This window comes from Nycticebus coucang, chromosome 10 (genome assembly GCF_027406575.1).
Source record: "Nycticebus coucang isolate mNycCou1 chromosome 10, mNycCou1.pri, whole genome shotgun sequence".
Classification (NCBI taxonomy): domain Eukaryota; kingdom Metazoa; phylum Chordata; class Mammalia; order Primates; family Lorisidae; genus Nycticebus; species Nycticebus coucang.
The window spans coordinates 104,427,551-104,447,988 of NC_069789.1; the positions used below are offsets into that span (position 1 = coordinate 104,427,551).

At 51.8% G+C, this 20,438-nt stretch overlaps 1 protein-coding gene across 5 annotated transcripts; it reads right to left on the reverse strand.

Moving 5' to 3' along the window:
- Positions 1-890: 890 nt before the first annotated feature.
- Positions 891-16,110, reverse strand: RHBG (Rh family B glycoprotein). 5 transcript variants are annotated; one of them, XM_053604535.1, is made up of 10 exons: positions 15,826-16,101; positions 7,276-7,462; positions 6,616-6,766; positions 6,384-6,525; positions 3,950-4,203; positions 3,606-3,743; positions 3,345-3,478; positions 2,458-2,579; positions 1,491-1,564; positions 891-1,335 (listed from the first exon to the last, which is right to left on the reverse strand). In XM_053604535.1, the coding sequence occupies exons 1-10, from the start codon at positions 16,010-16,012 to the stop codon at positions 1,267-1,269; spliced, it is 1,458 nt and encodes a 485-aa protein (XP_053460510.1). In that variant the 5' UTR covers positions 16,013-16,101; the 3' UTR covers positions 891-1,266. The 5 variants fall into 5 exon arrangements, with proteins under 5 accessions (XP_053460510.1, XP_053460511.1, XP_053460507.1 ...); XM_053604536.1 differs by having other exon boundaries at positions 4,037-4,203; positions 15,826-16,099; XM_053604532.1 differs by having other exon boundaries at positions 6,384-6,766; positions 15,826-16,105.
- Positions 16,111-20,438: the final 4,328 nt, after the last annotated feature.

The window sequence follows — 20,438 nt, forward strand, 5'->3', positions numbered from 1 at the left end:
AAGACTCTCCTCACTCCTCCCCTTCTCTTTGCCTCTGTGCTTGGTCTCTTGACCAGCCAAGCTCAGCCCCTCCAGCTGCAGTGACAAGCTGTATAGGGTCACCTTTTGCCCTTGTCCTAGGGCTAGGCCCCAGGAACCCCTCCTACTTCCTCCTTGGGCTCCTAGGTCTGAACAGTCTTGGTCTGGGGTTGATATGTCTGTAGTCATGCACAACTTCTGCCAGAAGCCTGGGAGAAGGCAGAAGAGGGTGAAGTGGTGGTTCTAGTCCTTGAGTGTTAGGAAGGGAATTCCAGTCCACTGGAAGGATGGATTCTCCGCTGGAGGACCAAGTCTGGGCATGAAGGCTGCATCTTCCTCTTCTACCGAGTCTGGGGCGCCCTCTAGTGGCCAAATGACTTCAGGCCACGCGAGGCACTGGATTCCTTAGTCTTCAGCCACAGCCCTAATCCACACAATCCCCTTCCCTAATTCTCTGTCTCCGGACAGGGAGACAGGTGATGGCTGCTTCCAGCTTCTGAGAGTTGGTAGAAAATTCTTTCTGTCCCTTCTAGGCCCTGTACGACCCCTTTTCCTAACCTGCCCAGAGGCTCCCCATGTGAGGGTCAGAGTAGAAGCAGTTCCAGAACAGGGAGAACTCTCCAGCAGCCTAGCTGTCCTGTACAAACACAGGCTTTCTGGGAGAGAACCAGTCCCCTGTCCCTGAAGATAGGCAATCCCAGGCTGAGCACTCACCTAGCAGGACACAGCATCCTAGAAGAAGTCCCACAGACCCAGGGAGGTAGGATTTTGTCACCACTGAAGTCCTTTCCTGCCTTGAGATTTGAACATTATGAATTAGAAGGAAAGAGCAGTTCCCCATGTTCCCAAGGCACAAATAAAAGGAGTCAGAGTCCTTAGTGACAGTGATGTTTATAACCCTCAGAGAGCCAGGCCTGGCTTAGGCTTCACTGTAACTTTGGTGCTGGGCCAGTGGATCAGCAGTGACTTGGGTGCCTCGCTTTGGCCCCTCTAACCATATGTGCAGGCCAGTGGGGTGCTGGTGAGGTCCCCTCCCCACAGTTAGGCTCCCACACACACACTGTTTCCCAGCTTTCTGGTGCCCCTTTCCTGGGAAAACTGCCTATGGAAGGGGGAGGCTTCCTCTGGCTCATGACTCCTTTCTTGCAGCAGGAGGAATGGGAGCTACAAAGAGACTTCCCAATAGTGACCACTAATCATCTTCTAAAAGGAGCGCATCCTCTCAGGGGCTGGCACGATGGCACGAGGTTAGACCTGAGTGTCTGGTTCCTCCACCCTGAGAGGCTCCTGGGCTTTATCCTCATGCTCCTCAGGTACCTGGAAGGGAGGTGGGGGTGTTGGGGCTGGAGGACACAGCCCAGGGGTATGCCCCAGATAAGCAGCAGGAAGGAAGGAAGAAGGCAATTTGGGCCTTAGGTGGTGAGGTAGAGAAGGGAGGGCCAGAGGGTATGAGGGCCACAGCTGTGCCTCACCTCCCAGTAAATCTGGTCCTCGTAGCACTGGGAGTCTGAGGGGTAGTCCAGGAAGGGCACCTTCAGCAGGAGCCCTGGGGGTAGCAGGGGAAGGAGGATTCGTGAAGCTTCTCCACCTCCCTCAACCATGGGGAGCTATCCACTCAGGCCACTAGGCCCATAAAGGCTGAGAGGCATGTGGTCAACATGGTGCCTGGTGCAGGCAAAACACAGCTGTATTTGTTGAGTGCCTACTATGTGCCAGGCCCTGTGCAAAGTGCTTGAGCAGCACTGCCTTTCGGAGTAATCAGAGCACCCTGCAAAGTGAATATTATGCCCATATTACAGATGGAAAAACTGAGTTTTTACAATCACTAGTAGAGCAAATCATGATTCTGTCATGGATCTCAGCTGCTGAGCATTCTGTAGCCTGTTACGCAGAGGGGCACAAAAAATGTTTACTGAATAAGTTATTAAGTGAATAAATAAACTGAACCTTGTTAGGAAAGGAAAATCTCTGGGTGAAAGCAGGTGGGGATGCTGAATCAGGTTTTATCTTCAAGGTCAAAAAGAATAAGGCCAAACTTAAGGAAGGACCACCTAACCTGGCCAGGGCAGGGTGCCTCAGGAGAAGATATCTGGCTCTGGTCTAGCCATCAGCCTGGCCACTTGAGATCCAGCTGCCCTCTAGTGGGTAGAGGGAGCAGAACATGAAGCCCCAGATGGGAGGGAAGGGTCTCACTCAGCCCCTGTAGCTCCCCAGCCTCCCTGGCAGCTGAAAGGAACAGGCACCTACCTGCATCTCCCACTGGAAGGTCACCCCTGAGCCCAGGGTCAGGGTCACCCCTGAGCCCTCACCTGGCCCAATGTAAGTGCTCAATAAATATCTGGGAGTGAATGAATCCATGTTGGGGCATAGGTTCTGCCTCCACAGTCTCCCCTCCCTGGAGCTCCTTCCAGCCCCCAAGCAACAGCCAAGGTCACTTACCTCCAAGGCTCCCACCCACAGAGGCAAACATCAGTGTAACAAACAGCCCAAAGAGCTGGTGCACAGCCTGGGATGTGGCACTGCGCTGGGCCTCAGCTATGAGTGGAAACACGTCCTGCAGTCTGTGGAGAGACCAGATTGCAGTGGTGGGGGCAGGGATGAAGCACAGGCCAGGGCTGGCACTGGTGCTCACCTAAGTGGACATGAAACAGCCGAAAGGGTCTCAAGGAAGCCTACCAGGCTGAATCTCACCTCTGGGCCTAGGTTCAAGCCAGCCCCACACCCTGGAGCACCCTCCTACCAGCAGATACCTACACACCTTTCAAGACTCAGTTTGAGGCGGTGCCTGTGGCTCAAAGGAGTAGGGTACCAGCTCCATATGCTGGAGGTGGCGGGTTCAAACCCAGCCCTAGCCAAAAACTCAAAAAAAAATAAAAAAAATTAAAAAAAGACAGACTCAGTTTCAGGCTCACGTCTATTATCCCAGCACTCTGGGAGGCTAAGGTGGGTGGATCGCCAAGCTTAGGAGTTCAAGACCAGCCTGAGTGAGACCCTATCTCTACTAAAAATAGAGAATCTAGCTGGGCGCCTATAGTCCCCATTGCTCAGGAGACTGAGACAAGAAGATAGTTTGAGCCCAGGTATTTAAGGTTGCTGTGAGCTATGATGATGTTATAGCACTCAACCCCAGGGAGACAGAGTAAGACTTAATCTAAAAAGAGAGAGAGAGAGTATCTTTTAAATCTAAGAGTAAAAAAAAAAAAAGAGAGAGAGAAAATATACACATTGCTGTTTTTGCTTTCTTTTTTTTTGGCCCACAGAGGAGGCTCATGACAGGGGTCACTCCAGATAGATAATGACTACAGTGCGGATTGAAGGAAACTCACCCATCTCCGTAAACTTCATGGGTGGCCAGCCCAGTCACAAGGGCCCCCAGGAGGGCCCCCAGGATCCCTGGCATCCCATGGAGGTTGTGAACACCGCATGTGTCTTGGACTTTGAATTTTGATTCAAGGATGGGCTGGAGGACAAGAAAGATAATGAGTTTCCTGTCCCCTCTCCCAGCCCCCCTCTAGGGCTGCTGGAGGGGTGGGAGGAAAGGTACTGAAGGCTCCATGTTCCCCCCAGGGCCCGAGACACATCTATACCGTGAAGAACTTGTATCCCAGGGTGGAGACAGTCCCAGCCAAGAAGCCAGCGGCCAGAGCCCCAAAGGGTGTTAGCATCATTTCACTTGATGTTCCCACCACAACCCCTCCAGCCAGTGCTGCATTCTGGATGTGGACCTACAGGAACAGGGGACAGAAAGGCACTGGCAGCCCTTTCAGATCATCACACCCCCACCCAACCCAACCCCCATCCACCAGTGACATCTACTACTTCTGGAAGTCCTTCTGCCATCTGACCTCTCACTGTCCTGCTGTCACATCAACTCTTCCCACTCTGACTCCCACCACCAGTACAGATGGGGCCCCCATGCCTGTGCTCTTACCTGTTCCCCTGGAGAATCTTCCTTGCAGGAAGATTCCTCACTCTCCCAGGCCACCCCTCTGCCTCTCTCAAGGTGTCCTCCCCATACCATGTCGAGCCGCCCATCCCTGCTGACAAGGGCTGACAGGGCAAAGGTGCTGAGGGTGCTCGCAGTCAGGGAGTAGTACGTGTTGAGGGCTGTCCGATGCTGCACATCTCCCAGTGCGGTGGGTGCAGAATTGAAGCTAGGCCAGAAGACCCACAGGAAGATGGTCCCTGAGTGGAGGCAGGCAGGCAGACGGAGAGGCAATGAGCTGTGCAACTGCAGACAAGTCACTGACTCTCAGCAGCCTCAGTTTCCTCATCTGTAAAGTGGGACTGATGATAACACCACTTCATAAAATGAGGATTAAGTTAGGTAATGCATATAAATGCCGAATCCACAGCCTAGCAGGTACTGACTGCCTGACTGACCCAACAAATAGAAGCTATCAAGGATGCTGGCACTGAGGGTTGAGAAGAGTAAAGAAGAAATGCAGAGGCCTGTCAGGTACCGTGCTGGGCACCTGAGATACACATCAAGAAGACAGTGTTTTTTGGGCGCCGGCCCCATATACCGAGGGTGGCGGGTTCAAACCCGGCCTCGGCTGAACTGCAACCAAAAAATAGCCGGGCGTTGTGGCGGGCGCCTGTAGTCCCAGCTACTCGGGAGGCTGAGGCAAGAGAATCGCTGAAGCCCAGGAGTTGGAGGTTGCTGTGAGCTGTGTGATGCCACGGCACTCTACCGAGGGCCATAAAGTGAGACTCTGTCTCTACAAAAAAAAAAAAAAAGAAGACAGTGTTTTATAACCTCAGTTGCCTCCTGGAAAGGGTAGGCCCTGTGGTGATCAGGAGATGGCTGTTTGCTGAGCACCAGATGGGCTGGCTGGGCCCACATGTTTTCATGGTCCACATGCTCCACCTGCCTGTGCTCAGGTCCATCCTGGAGGGAGAGGGAGGAGGCTAGAAACCCCTGTAGAGTGCGCCAGCAAGGTGAGAGGCTGAGGGACACTCCTTAGATCTGATAGCTCCATGGAGAATGATTTCTCCCCGTAAGTCCAGTCTTGAGTGAATGCTAGCACACCTAGACTCGAGCTTGGAAAAAATGCAAGGAAGAGCTTTGTCTTGTCTGAGTGACACACACGCTCATGATGCAGCAGCTGGCAGGCAGAGGTCTGAGGATACAGATCTCCAGGATGTACAGGGAGATCTTGGGGAAGCCTTTGCACTTCAAAGCACACTTATCTGGGTCTCAGAGGATCTAGGGCTGCTGTGCTCTATTTCACAACACACTTAGAGGTGGGGGTGAGAAATACAAAACCAGCCTCTTTTAAAAAATGTAAGAACAGAACCTTCAGTACCTATCAATACCTTCTATGAAAAAGTCAAGTATTTTACTTTTTCCTTTCCTGCTGAAGTGTGTGAAGGTAGAGAGAGGGGCCAAGGCTAAGGTGGAGATAAATGCTTAGAGAAACAGGTAGTGACCAGGCTTCTAGGTCAGACCCTACTGCTTTGCGAGGTTACCCAAGACTGACACCCCAACCCTGTGTCTGAGAGCACAGGGGCTTTCTGGGGAATCAGCTGGGAGGAGGTGTCCTTGGAAGGTAGAAGGCAGCCGCGGAGGCAGGCAGGCAGAGGTCATCTGTTTGCAGGGAACCAAATGAGCAAAGGCCTGGAGGCCAAGGGCAGGGAGTAGCCAGGTCTGGCTGAGCCCAGAGTAAGGGCAGAGTGGGTGAAGAGGACAGGGAGGGTGCCTAGACCTACAGGGGCTAGGTTTTTTTTTTTCTTTGCAGTTTTTGGCTGGGGCTGGGTTGGAACCCACCACCTCCAGCATATGGGTCTGGCACCCTACTCCTTGAGCCACAGGCGCTGCCCGGGCTAGGTTTTTTTCTTTCTTTCTTTCTTTTTTTTTTTTTGAGACAGAGTCTCACTATATTGCCCTGGGTAGAGTGCCGTGAAGTCACAGCTCACAGCAACCTCAAACTCTTGGGCTTAAGCGATTCTCTTGCTTCCAAGAGACTACTTCCAAGAGGCTGGAGTCCCAGCCTCCCAAATAGCTGAGACTACACGTGCCTGCCACAATGCCCGGCTATTTTTTGTTGCAGTTGTCATTGTTGTTTAGCAGGCTCGGGCGGGTTCAAACCTGCCAGCAGGGGCTAGGTTTCTGATGTGTAGGGTACAGGGTTCTGGAAGGTTTTCAGCAGATATTAAAATAGTTCTAGAAAGGCCCCTGGGAACAGATCCAGGGCTGAGTTCTAAGAGCCTTTCCTGAAACTATTGGAATGAAGAGCAGAATCCCAGAGCCCTCACAGCAGAGTCCAGTGAGAAGGGAGGGCCCAGCAAGGCCTGAGGCCTGCTGGCAGCATTCCAAGAGACAGTCCTCTCCAGTACCCATGCTGCCACCTTGCAGGCCTCACCAATCATGGCGAAGAGGTCCGAGTGGTAGACAGAGCCCTGCCTGCTCTTCTCCAGCCGGGGCCTGTAGAGAACCCGGGACAGGGCCAGCCCGAAGTAGGCGCCAAACGTGTGGATGGTCATGGAGCCTCCCGCATCTCTCACCTGGGGGAGGTGAAGCTGAGGTGGAGGGCAGCCCCAGCCTGGCCCTGACACCCCCCAACCCCTCGGCAGCCCGGCCCAGACCCGCCATACCCCCAGGACACGGAGGAGCACAAACTCATTGATGCCAAATAGCACCACCTCCAGCAGGGTGGCGAGCAGCAGCGGTGCAGGCCCAGTCTTGCCCAGGACGGCACCCAAGGAGATGAGCACGGCCCCCGCACAGAAATCAGCGTTGATCATGCTAAGGGGGCAGAATGGAGAGTGAGAGGGCAGGGAGAGGAGAGGTGGCTTCTGGGCTTCTGCCCGGCATGAACTGGAGGCAGCATGAGCAGGGCAGGGGCAAAGATCCAGAGAGGAGGAAGGGAGCCCAAGCCCTTCCCTGGAAGTCGGAAGGATCCCCTGGCCCTATTTGTAGAAGAGGAAGCTGGTCTCGAGGAGGTTCTGTGACTTGGCTGACCAAGCCCACAGTTGGCGGAAGAACCAAAACTTGAGCAAAACCTTCTAGAAACCTTGCCCTTCCCACTAGGCTATCTGGCCTCCCAGCTCTCGGGTAACAGGGGCCCTAGAGAATGAGGGTAATAGCTGGCATGTGGGCTGAAGAAACCAGGTGAGGAGACCAGGCAGGGACCTAGAGAAGTCAGCTGATGAGTCAAACCTGGCTCAGGATCCAAGGACAGGGCTTGAGAGGGTCTCTCAGGCAGAGGCCTCCCAAGTGGGCCTGGGGGATCCTGTAAGGCTGCTGATGCCCACCTCTCCACACCAACATGGATATGGCCACTGTGGAAGGCATGGAGAAAGCCCTGAACCAGCGTGGACCACTGCAGGGCAAAGGCGGCCAGGAGGAAGGTGAACCCCACACTGCTGAAGCCGTAGCGCTGCAGGAAGGCCATGAGGAAGCCGAAGCCCACAAAGACCATGACGTGCACGTCCTGGAAGCCTGCAGTGGGCAGAGGCACATGGGGCATTCAGAGGCTGCTCTGCCCATAACCCAGAAACTAATCAGCCATCCTGCCAGTGTCTCCAGCTCTCACCAGCCAGAGCTGCCTTGAGTCAAACCTGTAAAACTTCCCAGGCATAGTAGGAACTCCCAGCCATCCAGGCGGAGCTAGCCAGTTTGGATCAGTGGGACCCAGACCACCCTTGCTGTCCCCATGCCAGAGCAAGGGAGCAGCGTACCCGCTTTACTCATTTTCTTTCTCCGCCTCACTCACTCACCCCATGCCCAGGTCTCTTGTAACTGGTTGAAAGTGTCACTGTGCTCTTGCCTGGTGCAGTCCCTGCCTCTCCACTCAGAGTACTTTTCCTGCAGGCCTCTTTGTGACTTCTTTTGTACTGGCAAGTCCTTCTTTTTTTTTTGAGACAGAGCCTCAAGCTGTCTCCCTGGGTAGAGTGCCATGGCATCACAGCTCACAGCATCCTCCAAATCCTGGGCTCAAGTGATTCTCTTGCCTCCGCCTCCCAAGTAGCTTGGGACTACAGGCACCCGCCACAATGCCCGGCTATTTTTTGGTTGCAGCCATCATTGTTTTGGCGGGCCTGGGCTGGATTTGAACCTGCCAGCTCAGGGGTATGTGGTTGGCGCCTTAGCCTCTTGAGCCACAGGCGCCGAGCCTGGGAAGTCCTTCTTAATGTCTAGCTGCCATACCTCATACTTTAGAATCTACACCTCTTTGTTTTGAAGATATTTATTTTAAAAAATAACTTTTAAGGGCGGCGCCTGTGGCTCAGTGAGTAGGGTGCTGGCCCCATATACCAAGGGTGGTGGGTTCAAACCCAGCCCCAGCCAAACTGCAACATAAAATAGCCGGGCGTTGTGGCGGGCGCCTGTAGTCCCAGCTGCTTGGGAGGCTGAGGCAAGAGAATCGCCTAAGCCCAGAAGCTGGAGGTTGCTGTGAGCTGTGTGATGCCATAGCACTCTACTGAGGGTGATAAAGTGAGACTCTGTCTCTAAAAAAAAAAAAATAAAAAATAAATAACTTTTTAAAATTACTTTAAACTGTTAACAGAGGTTCCTCAGGGAAAAGGAATTGAAGAAGGGGGCAGGGCTGCTGTGTTGCACAACTTCAATACCAATGATGCTTCCTGGAGTTGTACCATATTGTGACTCTGGGAAGGAGAATTTTCCTTTTCAGTTTATTTCCTTCTGTAGTTTGAATATTTAGCTTTATAGATAAATTGCTTGAATTTTTATTTATTTATTTTTATTATTTTTTGGAGACAGAGTCTCATTATGTCACCCTGGGTAGAATGCTCTGGTATCAAACTCCTGGGCTCAAGTGATCCTCTTGCCTCAGCCTCGCAAGTAGCTGGGACTGTAGGCACCAACCACCATGCCTAGCTAGTTTTCCTATTTTTTAGTAGCGATGGGTTTTTTTTTTTGTAGAGACAGAGTTTCACTTTATGGCCCTAGGTAGAGTGCCATGGCATCACACAGCTCACAGCAACCTCCAACTCCTGGGCTTAAGCGATTCTCTTGCCTCAGCCTCCCGAGTAGCTGGGACTACAGGTGCCCGCCACAACACCCGGCTATATTTTTTGTTGTTGCAGTTCGCCGGGGCTGGGTTTGAACCCGCCACCCTCGGTATATGGGGCCAGAGCCTTACTGACTGAGCCACATGTGCCGCCCAGTAGTGATGGGTCTTGCTCTTGCTCATGCTGATCTCCAACTTCTGAACTCAAGCAATCCATCTGCCTTGGCCCCCTGGAGTACAGGGATTACAGGTATAAGCTGCTGTCTCTAGCCAAATTGCTTGAATTTTTATTTTATTTTATTTATTTATTTATTTATTTATTTATTTATTTATTTATTTATTTATTTTGGAAACAGAGTCTCACTTATCCTTGGTAGAGTGCGGTGGCGTCATAGTTCACAGCAACCTTAAACTCTTAGGCTTAAGCGATTCTCTTGCCTCAGTCTCCCAAGTAGCTGGGACTACAGGTGCCCACCACAATGCCGGCTATTTTTTTGTTGCAGTTGTCATTGTTGTTTAGCAGGGTTCAAACCCGCCAGCCTTGGTGTATGTGGCTGGCACCCTAACCACTGAGCTATGGGTGCTAAGCCTGCTTGAATTTTTATTTATTTATTTTTGAGACAGAGTCTCACTATGTCACCCTGGGTAGAGTGCCATGGCGTCACAGCTCACAGCAACCTCAAACTCTTGGGCTTAAGTGATTCTCTTGCCTCAGCCTCCCAAGTAGCTGGGACTACAGGCACCCAACACAATGCCCGGCTATTTTTTGGTTGTAGTTGTCATTGTTATTCGGCAGGCCCGGGCTGGATTTGAACCCGCCAGCTTGGTGTGTGTGGCTGGTGCCCTAGCTGCTGAGCTACAGGCACTGAGCCCTGCTTGAATTTTTTTTTTTTTTTTGTAGAGACAGAGTCTCACTTTACTGCCCTTGGTACAGTGCCGTGGCGTCACACGGCTCACAGCAACCTCCAGCTTTTGGGCTTATATGATTCTCTTGCCTCAGCCTCCCGAGCAGCTGGGACTACAGGCGCCCGCCACAACGCCCGGCTATTTTTTTGTTGTTGCAGTTTGGCCGGGGCTGGGTTTGAACCCACCACCCTCGGCATATGGGGCCGGCGCCCTACTCACTGAGCCACAGGCGCCGCCCCCTGCTTGAATTTTTAAAAGTCAGTGGTGTTTATGGGCAGGAAGATATGGGGCCTTTTCTTTTCTTTTTTTTTTTTTTTTTAGAGACAGAGTCTCACTTTATGGCCCTTGGTAGAGTGCCGTGGCCTCACACAGCTCACAGCAATCTCCAGCTCCTGGGCTTAAGCGATTCTCTTGCCTCAGCCTCCCGAGTAGCTGGGACTACAGGTGCCCGCCATAGCACTCGGCTATTTTTTTGTTGCAGTTTGGCCAGGGCTGGGTTTGAACCCCCCACCCGCGGCATATGGGGCCAGCGCCCTACTCACTGAGCCACAGGCGCCACTGGGCCTTTTCTTTTTATTTTCTATTCCATACCATTCAGTATAGAAAGCTAAGCCAGGCTTGGCACCCGTAGCACAATGGTTACGGCGTCAGCCACATACACCAAGGGTGGCAGGTTCGAACCTAGCCAGGGCCAGCTAAACAACTGCAACAACAACAAAAAAATAGTTGGATGTTGTGGCAGGTGCCTGTAGTCTCAGCTACTCAGGAGGCTGAGGCAAGAGAATCGCTTAAGCCCAAGAGTTCAAGGTTGCTGTGAGCTGTGATGCCATTGCACTCTACAGAGGGAAACATAGTGAGACAGATAATTGTTATTGAACTTTAGAATACAATCAGTAACTTTGAGAGAAGCATGCTTTTATGCTTTCTTGTGCTGCATATATGGGCAGATAAGAAATGAGATTGCAAGCCTCCGGCAGAGGGTCAGGTGTGTGCAGAGGCTGGAGATCTGCAGCTCAGCTGCCAGCCCCAGGGCTGAGGGGCATGAGGGTAGAGAGGCCCAATGACCTCACTAAATGTCCCCAACCCTACACTGCTTCTCCATACCTGCCCATTCCCCAAATCACCCAGATCTTAAAACCTAACTAACAGATGAACGAGTAAAGAAAATGTGGTATATAGGCACAAGGAAATATTCAGACATCAAAAAGAATAAAATCTATCATTCATGGCAACATGGACAGAACTGGAGGACATCATGTTAAGTGAAATAAGCCAAAAATGGAAAGGTAAGCACTATACGTTCTCTCTCATATGTGGGAGCTTAAAAAAGTTGATCTCGGGTGGCGCCTGTGGCTCAGTCGGGAAGGCACCGGCCCCATATACCGAGGGTGACGGGTTCAAACCCGGCCCCGGCCAAACTGCAACCAAAAAATAGCCGGGCGTTGTGGCGGGTGCCTGTAGTCCCAGCTACTCGGGAGGCTGAGGCAAGAGAATCGCTTAAGCCCAGGAGTTGGAGGTTGCTGTGAGCTGTGTGAGGCCACAGCACTCTACCGAGGGCCATAAAGTGAGACTCTGTCTCTACAAAAAAAAAAAAAAAAAGTTGATCTCAGTTCAAGATCAACCTGAGCAAGAGTGAGACCCCATCTCTACTAAAAAGAGAAAAATCAGCCAGGCATGGTGGCAGACACTAGTAGTCCAAGCTACCATAAAGGCTGAGAGACGAGGATCGCATGAGCCCAGGAGTTTGAGGTTGCAATGAGCTGTGATGATAACACTGCACTTCAAAATGGATGACAGAGTGAGACCCTGTCTCAAAAAAAAAAAAAGGTTGATCTAATGGAAGTAAAAAGTAGAATAGAGGATTGTAGAGGCTGGGAAGAATAGGGGGAAGGGAGGCATAGGGAGATATTTGTTAAGGGACACAAAGTCATAGCTAGCTAGGAGGAATAAGTTCTAGTGTTCTAGTTTCAAATAGCTAGAAGATGAATACTGAATGTTCCCAACACAAAGAAATGACAAATGTTTGAGGTGACAGGAGAAAATATCTCCAACAGAAAGGGAGAGGGATCACTTAAAACTCGGCCTACACCCTAACTTCTCTTGGATTTCATTACCTGACTTATTTCCTCCTTGTGCAAACAGGATAGAGAATCAGTGTCTATTCTTGTGCTCAAGGACAGTAAGAAAGCAAAGGGTAAGAAAGCCCTGGGTCAGGGTGGCGCCTGTGGCTCAGTGAGCAGGGCGCCAGCCCCATATACCGAGGGTGGCGGGTTCAAACCTGGGACCCGGCCAAACTACATAAAAAATAGCCGGGCATTGTGGTGAGTGCCTGGGTCCCAGCTACTCGGGAGGCTGAGGCAAGAGAATCTCACAAACCCAGGAGTTGGTGGTTGCTATGAAATGTGACGCCACAGCACTGTAGCTCAGTGAGTAGGGCGCTGGCTCCATATACCGAGGGTGGTGGGTTCAAACCCAGCCCCAGTCGAACTGCAACAAAAAAATAGCCAGGTGTTGTGGCAGGCACCTGTAGTCCCATCTACTCGGGAGGCTGAGGCAAGAGAATCTCCTAAACCCAGGAGTTGGAGGTTGCTGTGAGCTATGATGCCATAGCACTCTACTGAGGGCAACATAGTGAGACTGTCTCTAAAAAAGAAAGAAAGAAAGCCCTCAGTCACAGGCCTTCTGTCCATCACATGTCACTCAAGAACTTATCTTACTGGCAGCCCGCGTAGCTCATTGGGGGGGGCATTGGCCACATACACTGAGGCTGACAAGTTTGAACCCGGCTCAGGCCAGCTAAAACAACAATGACAACTGCAACAAAAAATAGCCGGGCGTTATGGCAGGCTCATGTAGTCCCACCTACTCGGGAGGCTGAGGCAAGAGACTCACTTAAGTCCAAGAGTTTGAGGTTGCTGCAAGCTGTGATGCCACAGCGCTCTACTGACAGCAACATAGTGAAACTCCGTCTCAATTAAAAAACAAAAACAAGGTGGCGCCTGTGGCTCAACGGGTAGGGCGCCGGTCCCATATGCCGGAGGTGGCGGGTTCAAGCCCAGCCCCGGCCAAAAATAAAAAAAAAAAAAGAAAAGAAAAAACAAAAACAAAAAAACACTCAATTCCTTGCCCTTTCAACTGGAGTCTAAACATCAAGGAATCTCCTTCCTTGGGGAACATTCCACACAGAGAAATTCTCCTGGGCTCTGATGGGTAAAGGGCTATTCTGGCTGAAAGCAGGGGAGTGGATAAGACGACCTCTCAACATTCTCTTTATTTAGAGGGTCCCTGTGGGGGCAGGAAGGAGCCTGATGCCCACCCTGTCCCATCCTATCTTCGCCAGACCCAGGCACCTTTGATTGGTGAGAAGATAAAGCCACCTGTTACCCTCCCTCCTTCCCTTACAACCCCTCCCCCAACCCTGCTAGATGTCTCCTGGACAAGGCAAGATCATGGGATAAGGCATCAGTTAAATCTGGGGCTTTAGAATCTGACAGAGTTGGATCTTCTTTCCTGGTCTCCTTGCCCCCTTCTGACCCTATGACCTTGAATAAGCCACTTAACTTTACTGAGCCTCAGATTCCTCATCTGCAGAGTATGGATACAAAATATGAGGAACAAGGAAAAGGAGGGATCTAGGGAGGCCATCTTCCACAGCCCCAACCACCACACCTGCTGCTAGAACAGTAGTGTCACATCTCTTATCCACCCCCTTCCAAGATGACTCTGATTCTATCTATCCTAAATCCTCTCCCTGCAAGTAAGGTCTCTGAGATGTATAAAAAGGAACTGTCCATGTTTTTTTCTTAGAACACTTTCTCACATTTGCTTCCATGCCCCTTGTAGCTCTGGCTCATTTCCCCCTCTTTCTTATTTTCCATCACGTGCCTCCTGGCATTAGAAGCTTGCAGTGTAGGGAAAAGGCTGCAGATGGGGAATCAAGAGACCTGGCTGTAGCCTAGCTCCTTCTGTAACTTGCAACATGACCTTGGGCAGATCCCATGATCTCCCTTTCCACAACTAAGAGGGGTAGACTAGATGGGCCCTGAAATCCCTTCCTGTAGAGAAAATAGACCCTCAGGGCAGCCATGCCTTTGGCGTGGGTGAGTCCTAGAGCTCAACAACAGCAACTGAACTCCCTTTCATCTCCCGAATCAAAGGGCAGTGGCTACACCTCCCTCTGGCCCTGACCCTGGACAAAGGGACAGGTAAGGACCGGCCTCATCAAAGCCCCAGGCTCTAGGGACTTCACACTTCCCTCCTTCCCAACCTTCCCCCACAGCAGGGTCTAAGTCCACAGTAATGGAAATCTAAGAGAGAAGAAGAGGTAGAAATCCCACCTCTCATTGCAAGGGTGGTGGTAGTGGAAGACGGTATATCTGAGAAGCACCTACCACACAGCAGGAGAGAGGGTGAGAAGCTGGACTCCAGGGAGGGCTTGTAACAGGCAGGGGGCTTTGAGGCCCCGAGTGGAGCCCATGGGAGAAACAAGTGGAGGGTTCATGGCAAGTATCCAGCTCAGACCCTCAAGCATGCGTTTACTTCTTTCAGTCTCTGGACTGTTCCCTCCCAACTCCCTGTCTCTGGACAAATGATCCCTGCCATTCCACTTATGTGGCTCTGATTTTGATCCCAGCTTCCATGGCTCATCTTTTCCAGCCAAGTCTTGGGATGAAATATGGGAGGGAAGAACTGCAGCCCCTTCTGTCTAGGATGGCTGGGAAATCTGGTGCTTTATGCCCAAGTTCAATTTTCCACTTCACTCTCTATATCCTCAGCACCATGATCTTCATTTTGTTGGGTCTTGGAGAGGTGGGGCCAGCCTGGCCTTAGCTCTGCATATGGAAAGTAGGGTAATAATGGCCTGGGATATATATTTTTTAACCTTACAGGAGACTAATGCTTTAGACCTTGTTTAAATGTATATGCTTCACATTGAGGCATCCTTTTTTCCATTGCTCAGAGAAAACTAATGCTCAGAAATATTTGTGAATTCTGGGAGGTCAAGTGTTCTTGCTTCCAGCTGCCTAGGGCCTAAGTTACAAGGCGGGGGTGGGTGGGAGGGGGGGAGACCTTGAAGAAGAGGCTTTCTCCCCATGGTGGGGGTGGGGGTGGGGGTGGGGTGGGGGTAAGGTTGGGGGGAAGGAGGGGGAGGTTAACCAATCCCTCTTGAAACTTGACACTGACTAGTGAAGCAAGAAGCAAGAAGCTTAGGGTGCCTGAGTCCTAACTCCAGCTCTCCCACTTAAAGACAGGTGATCATGAACAAGTCACCACCCATCTGAGACTTAGCTTCCTCCTCTGTGAAATGGGCTAATGACCCTGCCACGCTTTCTGTCGGGTCTAGGAGCTGCTGCTCCCTGGTTGCTGGCCCGCAACTACCTACAACTTGGTAGGTAGTTGCATCATTTTGTGACCCTGGAAGAGAGCTTTGGAGGACTGGGGAAAACCTTCTGGACCCGCCCAGTCTTGGCTGCCTATAGGTGTGAGGGCTTCATACCCAACACCTGCTGTTACCACCTTTAGGACAACCTCCACCTGTAGTCAGGGCAGAGCCTCTCAGGAAAGTCAAAATCTCTACCACAGACCAGCAAACTGGGTGGTGGGACCAGGGAGTGGTTAAAGGTGGTGCTTCAGATCTGGGTTTGAATCCCAGCTCCCTCACTTGCTGAATCAGCCACTTAATCTCCCTGAGCTTCAGTTTCTCCCTTTGTCTGTGTCATAGACTAAAGGAAAAAATGTGGGTGCCACCCTCGGCCCTAAACTTGGAATATAACAGGCTCTAGTGAAAGAGTGTTTTAAACCCGGGACCCCTTCATCTCAGAGTGCCCACCTAGACTCAGGCAGACCCGGGCACCCAAGGTCCCTTCCTGGACACCAGAGAGCTAGAGGTCTGCGCTTCCCGCACGCCCTCACCCGCACTCACTTGGGTACCGAAAGTAAAATTCATTGTCCGCGTTGCTGTGATTGCCCCGATGCCAGAGGGCAGCGTCGGTTTCATGGTTGTAGCGGACAAAGATCGCAAAGAGGATGGCGGTGACGCCTTGGAAGAGGAGGCACAGCAGGGGCAGCTGCAGACGCCGGTCCGCAGCGCGGCGCGGAGACTCAGCCATGAGACAGGTGAGGCGGGAGGGAGAGAGGCTCCTGCACTCCCGGGCTCTGGCTAACCAGCCCGGAGCGGCCTAGCGGGTTTCGCCAGAGCTAGGCCCCGCCCCACCTGGGCCCCGCCCCGCCAGGCCCCGCCCGCACGGAGGTGTCACCCCCGCCTGCGGTCTGCCGGAGGTTTAGGTGTGAGAGGGGGCCGCAGCTGAGGCGGGGCGAGCAGCGGCGGGGTGTGTGGGCCCTCCTGGTCCTGTCTCCCTTGGCCCCGCTGACTCTGGCGCTGTTCCAGTTGGGATAGGTCCTTGGAAGTGACCCTGAAAAGGGGCCCTATGTTCCTGCTCTACGAGGGCACATCTTCAAGACAGAGAAGGGGACAGGAGTGAGGGAAGGGACTCCCTCTTACACGGTGTTAGTTTACGGATAGAAATGAGCGGCATTTGAACCTGAACCCGGCCGGGGCCTACTAAGCAACAATGACAACAATAACAAAAAATAGCCGGGCACTGTGGCAGGCATCTGCTGCAGTCCCAGCTACTTGGGAGGCTGAGACAAGAGAATCACTTAAACCCAAGAGTTTGAAGTTGCTGTGAGCTGTGACGCCACAGCCCTCCACCAAGAGCGACACTGTGAGACACTCAGTTTCAAATTAAATAAATAAAATAAAGGCCCTGATCTGGCCCCTCTAGTTTCAACTTGAGAGAGAGTTGGGGATCACTCAGTCTTTTCCTTACTGAAAAAGCAGACATGTGGAATGGAGGTGAGTAGTCCACTTGCAGGCATTGATGATTAACCAGGCTCGGACCACCTGGGCCCAGCAGTAGAGCCCCTTATCCACTCTGAGCCTCCTCTGCCTCCCGCCACAATACAGCAGGCAGGACAGGGCCACACTGACACTTGAGATCCCTGAGCGCTCCCTGAAAAGAAGGGAGGCTGGATGGAAGGAGTCAAGGGTCCTTCATTACACAAGCAAGATTTGCATCCCCTGGGGGCCTATAGACTGACAGCAGGGAGACAAATGTTTATTGAACACTTACTGCTAGGTAGGCTGTGAAGATGAGCCAGTTGGCTCCTCCCTCAAGGAACCATAGTCTAGAAACAGACACTTGGAAGGGAATTTTTTTTTGTTTTTGTTTTTGTTTTTTTTTTTGTTTTTAGAGACAGTCTCACTTTGTTGCCCTCGGTAGAGTGCTGTAGCGTCACAGCTCACAGCAACCTCCAACTGTTGGGCTTAGGCAATTCTCTTGCCTCCGCCTCCCAAGTAGCTGGGACTACAGGCACTGCCACAACGCCTGGCTATTTTTGTTGTTGTTGTTGTTGTTGTTGCACTTTGGCCGGGACCAGGTTTGAACCTGCCACTCTCGGTATATGGGGCTGGCGCCCTACTCGCTGAGCCACAGGCACCACCCCTGGAAGGGAATTTAATTGCCTTCGGATACTTGTGTGGTCCAGAGAAGCACAATGGCTGTGGGATCAGGATAGGGCTGCAGAGCCCACAGGGATGGGGGTACAGAGGGGATGGAGATGGAGAACTGCTTCCTGAGAAGGTAATATATGAAGGCAATCTGCAAGGACAACCAAGGAACTGAGGAAGTGAAGGAGAGGGGACATTGCCAGAATTGGGACCAGTACAGCCTGGCAGTATAAGCCTCCAGTGTGTTTGAGACTGAGGCTGGGAGTGGGGGAGTCCCAGAAGGTCTTGAAGGCCCTGCTGAGGCACTTGGCCTTACTGCTAGACCACTGGAGGGCCCTGAACTGGTGGGGGACGCTGGTGATGTTGGTTGTGACACCTGACACCTATAGTCCACAAGGGGCTTCAAAGAAGAAAAGCTGAAGGCACTCTCCACAGCGACTGTGTCTACACTGCTGTCTATCCCAGGCCCACCTGGTCAGGGCCAGTGGGTGTTTGCAGTAATTTTGTCCCAAACCCCGGCCTAAAGGAAGAATGGCCACTCCCAGGAGTTCTGGTCTAGCTTCACAGGGGCCAAATAGATGCGGGGTGGCCTTTCTCCTAGGAGCCAGGCTTGCCCCTTCAAAAATGGGCAACAGTGGAGTCCTTAACCCTTCTTGTTTTCTCCCCATCTGCCCTTCCCCAGTTCACCTCCTCCCATCTTCCCTCACAGGCTAAGCCTCCAGCCCAGTGTGGACTCTGGGGGACAGTTAGATTCTAGGTATCCGTTTTTTCTCACTTTAGTACCCAGCAGGGGTCAGTCAACCTGTGAATAGCAGCCTCTGGTAGCACTGTTTACAGCTGGCCCTCAGTGGACCCTCTCCCAGAGACTCTCTGTCATTACTTAGTCAGCAGGTAGCTTGTTTTCCAGATCCTCCTGGGGCGAAGGGGGTGTCTGGTCAGCAGCCTTTGGAAAATGATTTGGCATCTAGTGGCTCCACTTAGGCCCAGCCTTCTTCCCCAGAGATGCTTCCTGAGTCCTGTTTGGGATTGGTCAGGCCTGGGTGGGAGACAGCCTTCAAAAACTGCAGAACCATGGGGTACAAGGAGTGAGCTGCCCCTGCCCAGTATCTTCTGGGAATTGTCCCACTGATGCCAGCCTCCTCCATCTCTGTAGGGTCCCTCAGTCTCCCTGAATTCCTCTAGGTCTCTGATAGTCCCTCTGCTCTGTCATTTGTTCACTTATTCAACAAATATTCTTTTAGTGCCAAACCTGGGTCAGGTCCTGGGGCTACCACCATAGTCAAGGTTGTTACAGCTTGGGTCCTGGAGGTCCCTGCCTGTCAGGATTTAACTCTTTAGTTGCTGGATTGTGGGGAAGCCTAGAGCAGTGGTTCTCGACCTGTAGGTCGCGACCCACAGGAACTATATTAAAGGGCCGTGGCATTAGGAAGGTTGAGAACCACTTGTCTAGAGGAACACCCTGGAAGGGCCAGGAGAGTTGGGCCAGTCTCTGGAGAGTACGATTAAAGACCTCTGGGCAACAATTATTTACCAGTCTGTATGAAATGATCTTGATATTTTAACAAATAGTGGGTACCAGCTAGTACCAGCAGAGCATGATCCTCCCCCTCCTGAGGGTCCCCCTTAAATCACCCTCCCTCTCTGAGTGCTCCCCTGCCAGGATGCACCTGAGAGGACACCCCCCCCCACAAGGCCTACCACCCACCAAACACTATGGAGAGGCTCATTCCATGGTTTTCTTTCGGTTAGCCAAGTGATGTCAGGGCCCTTGGTCCTCCATCCTGCCTCATCTGGTCCTGGAATGTCTGATGGGATGGTGTGGGGCATCATTTCCCACTTCTCTCTCCACTCCAGACCTTTTCTGAGGGCCCCCTGACTCCATCATTGGCTCTCATTCTGCCACACCTAAGGTGTATCCAATCTTTGCCCTTCTATCCCATTTCTAGCTGTGACCAGGTGAGTGCCTGAAGGGCAGCCAAGGGGAACCGATGTCTGATGCTGCCCCAGCCCAGCCTGGCCAGGCCGTCCCTGGGGACCAAGTATCTGAGGTTACTGAGTAACCTGGGATTGCTTGGAGCTGATCTCTACTAGGGTCAACTCTTCCCTGCTCCCTGCTCTCTTGACTCAGAAGACAGTTGGCTCCTTTAGTTTCCATTGAACCATCCCCAGTGCTTATGAGAACAAAAAAGAAGACAAGCAAAGTATCAGAGTCAGAGTCCTTAGGTATTTGTTTAGTCATTCGTTCACTCATTCATCTTTTTTTTTTTTTTTTGAGACAGAGTCTCACTTTGTCACCACCCGTAGAATGCCATGGCATCACAGCTCACAGCAACTTCAATCTCTTGGGCTCAAGCAATTCTCTTGTCTCAGCCTCCTGAGTAGCTGGGACTACAGGCACCTGCCACAATACCTGGCTATTTTTAGAGATGGAGTCTTGCTCTAGCTCAGGCTGGTCTTGAACCCATTAGCTCAGACAATCCACCTGCCTTGGCCTCCCAGAGTTCTGAGGTAACAGGCATGAGCCACTGCACTCGGCCCCCACATCTTTACAGTGTGACTCCAGCAAGTTATTGAGCTTGCTTTGAGGATGTTTTCTTATATTTAGAAGTGCTATTTTCTTTGTGGAATTGTTAGGAGGATTCCGAATAATTGATATAGATCGCTGGCATTTTTGTAAACATTCAACAGATGTGGTGATTATTATTGTTCTGATTGGCTGAGCAGGAAGGGCAAATGGGTCACTGGCTCCAACACACTTCAGGGTACATGGTGTCTCTGAGGACAGGAGCAGATGGAGGAGGCAGGCCAGTCTCCATGTGACCTCCTGTCATTGGCTGGGGGTGGGGGGGCGCAGCAGGGTCTGGGGCCCTGGGATAGGCACATGCAGAAAGTACTATTATACCAGCAGCCCAGTGATGGAGCAGCTTTTGAACAGAGGAGATTTGGAAGAAGGCAAAAGCCTTCCTTTATTCAACAAACATATATTGAGCACCTAATGTATGTAAGCCACTGTGCTAGGCACTGGG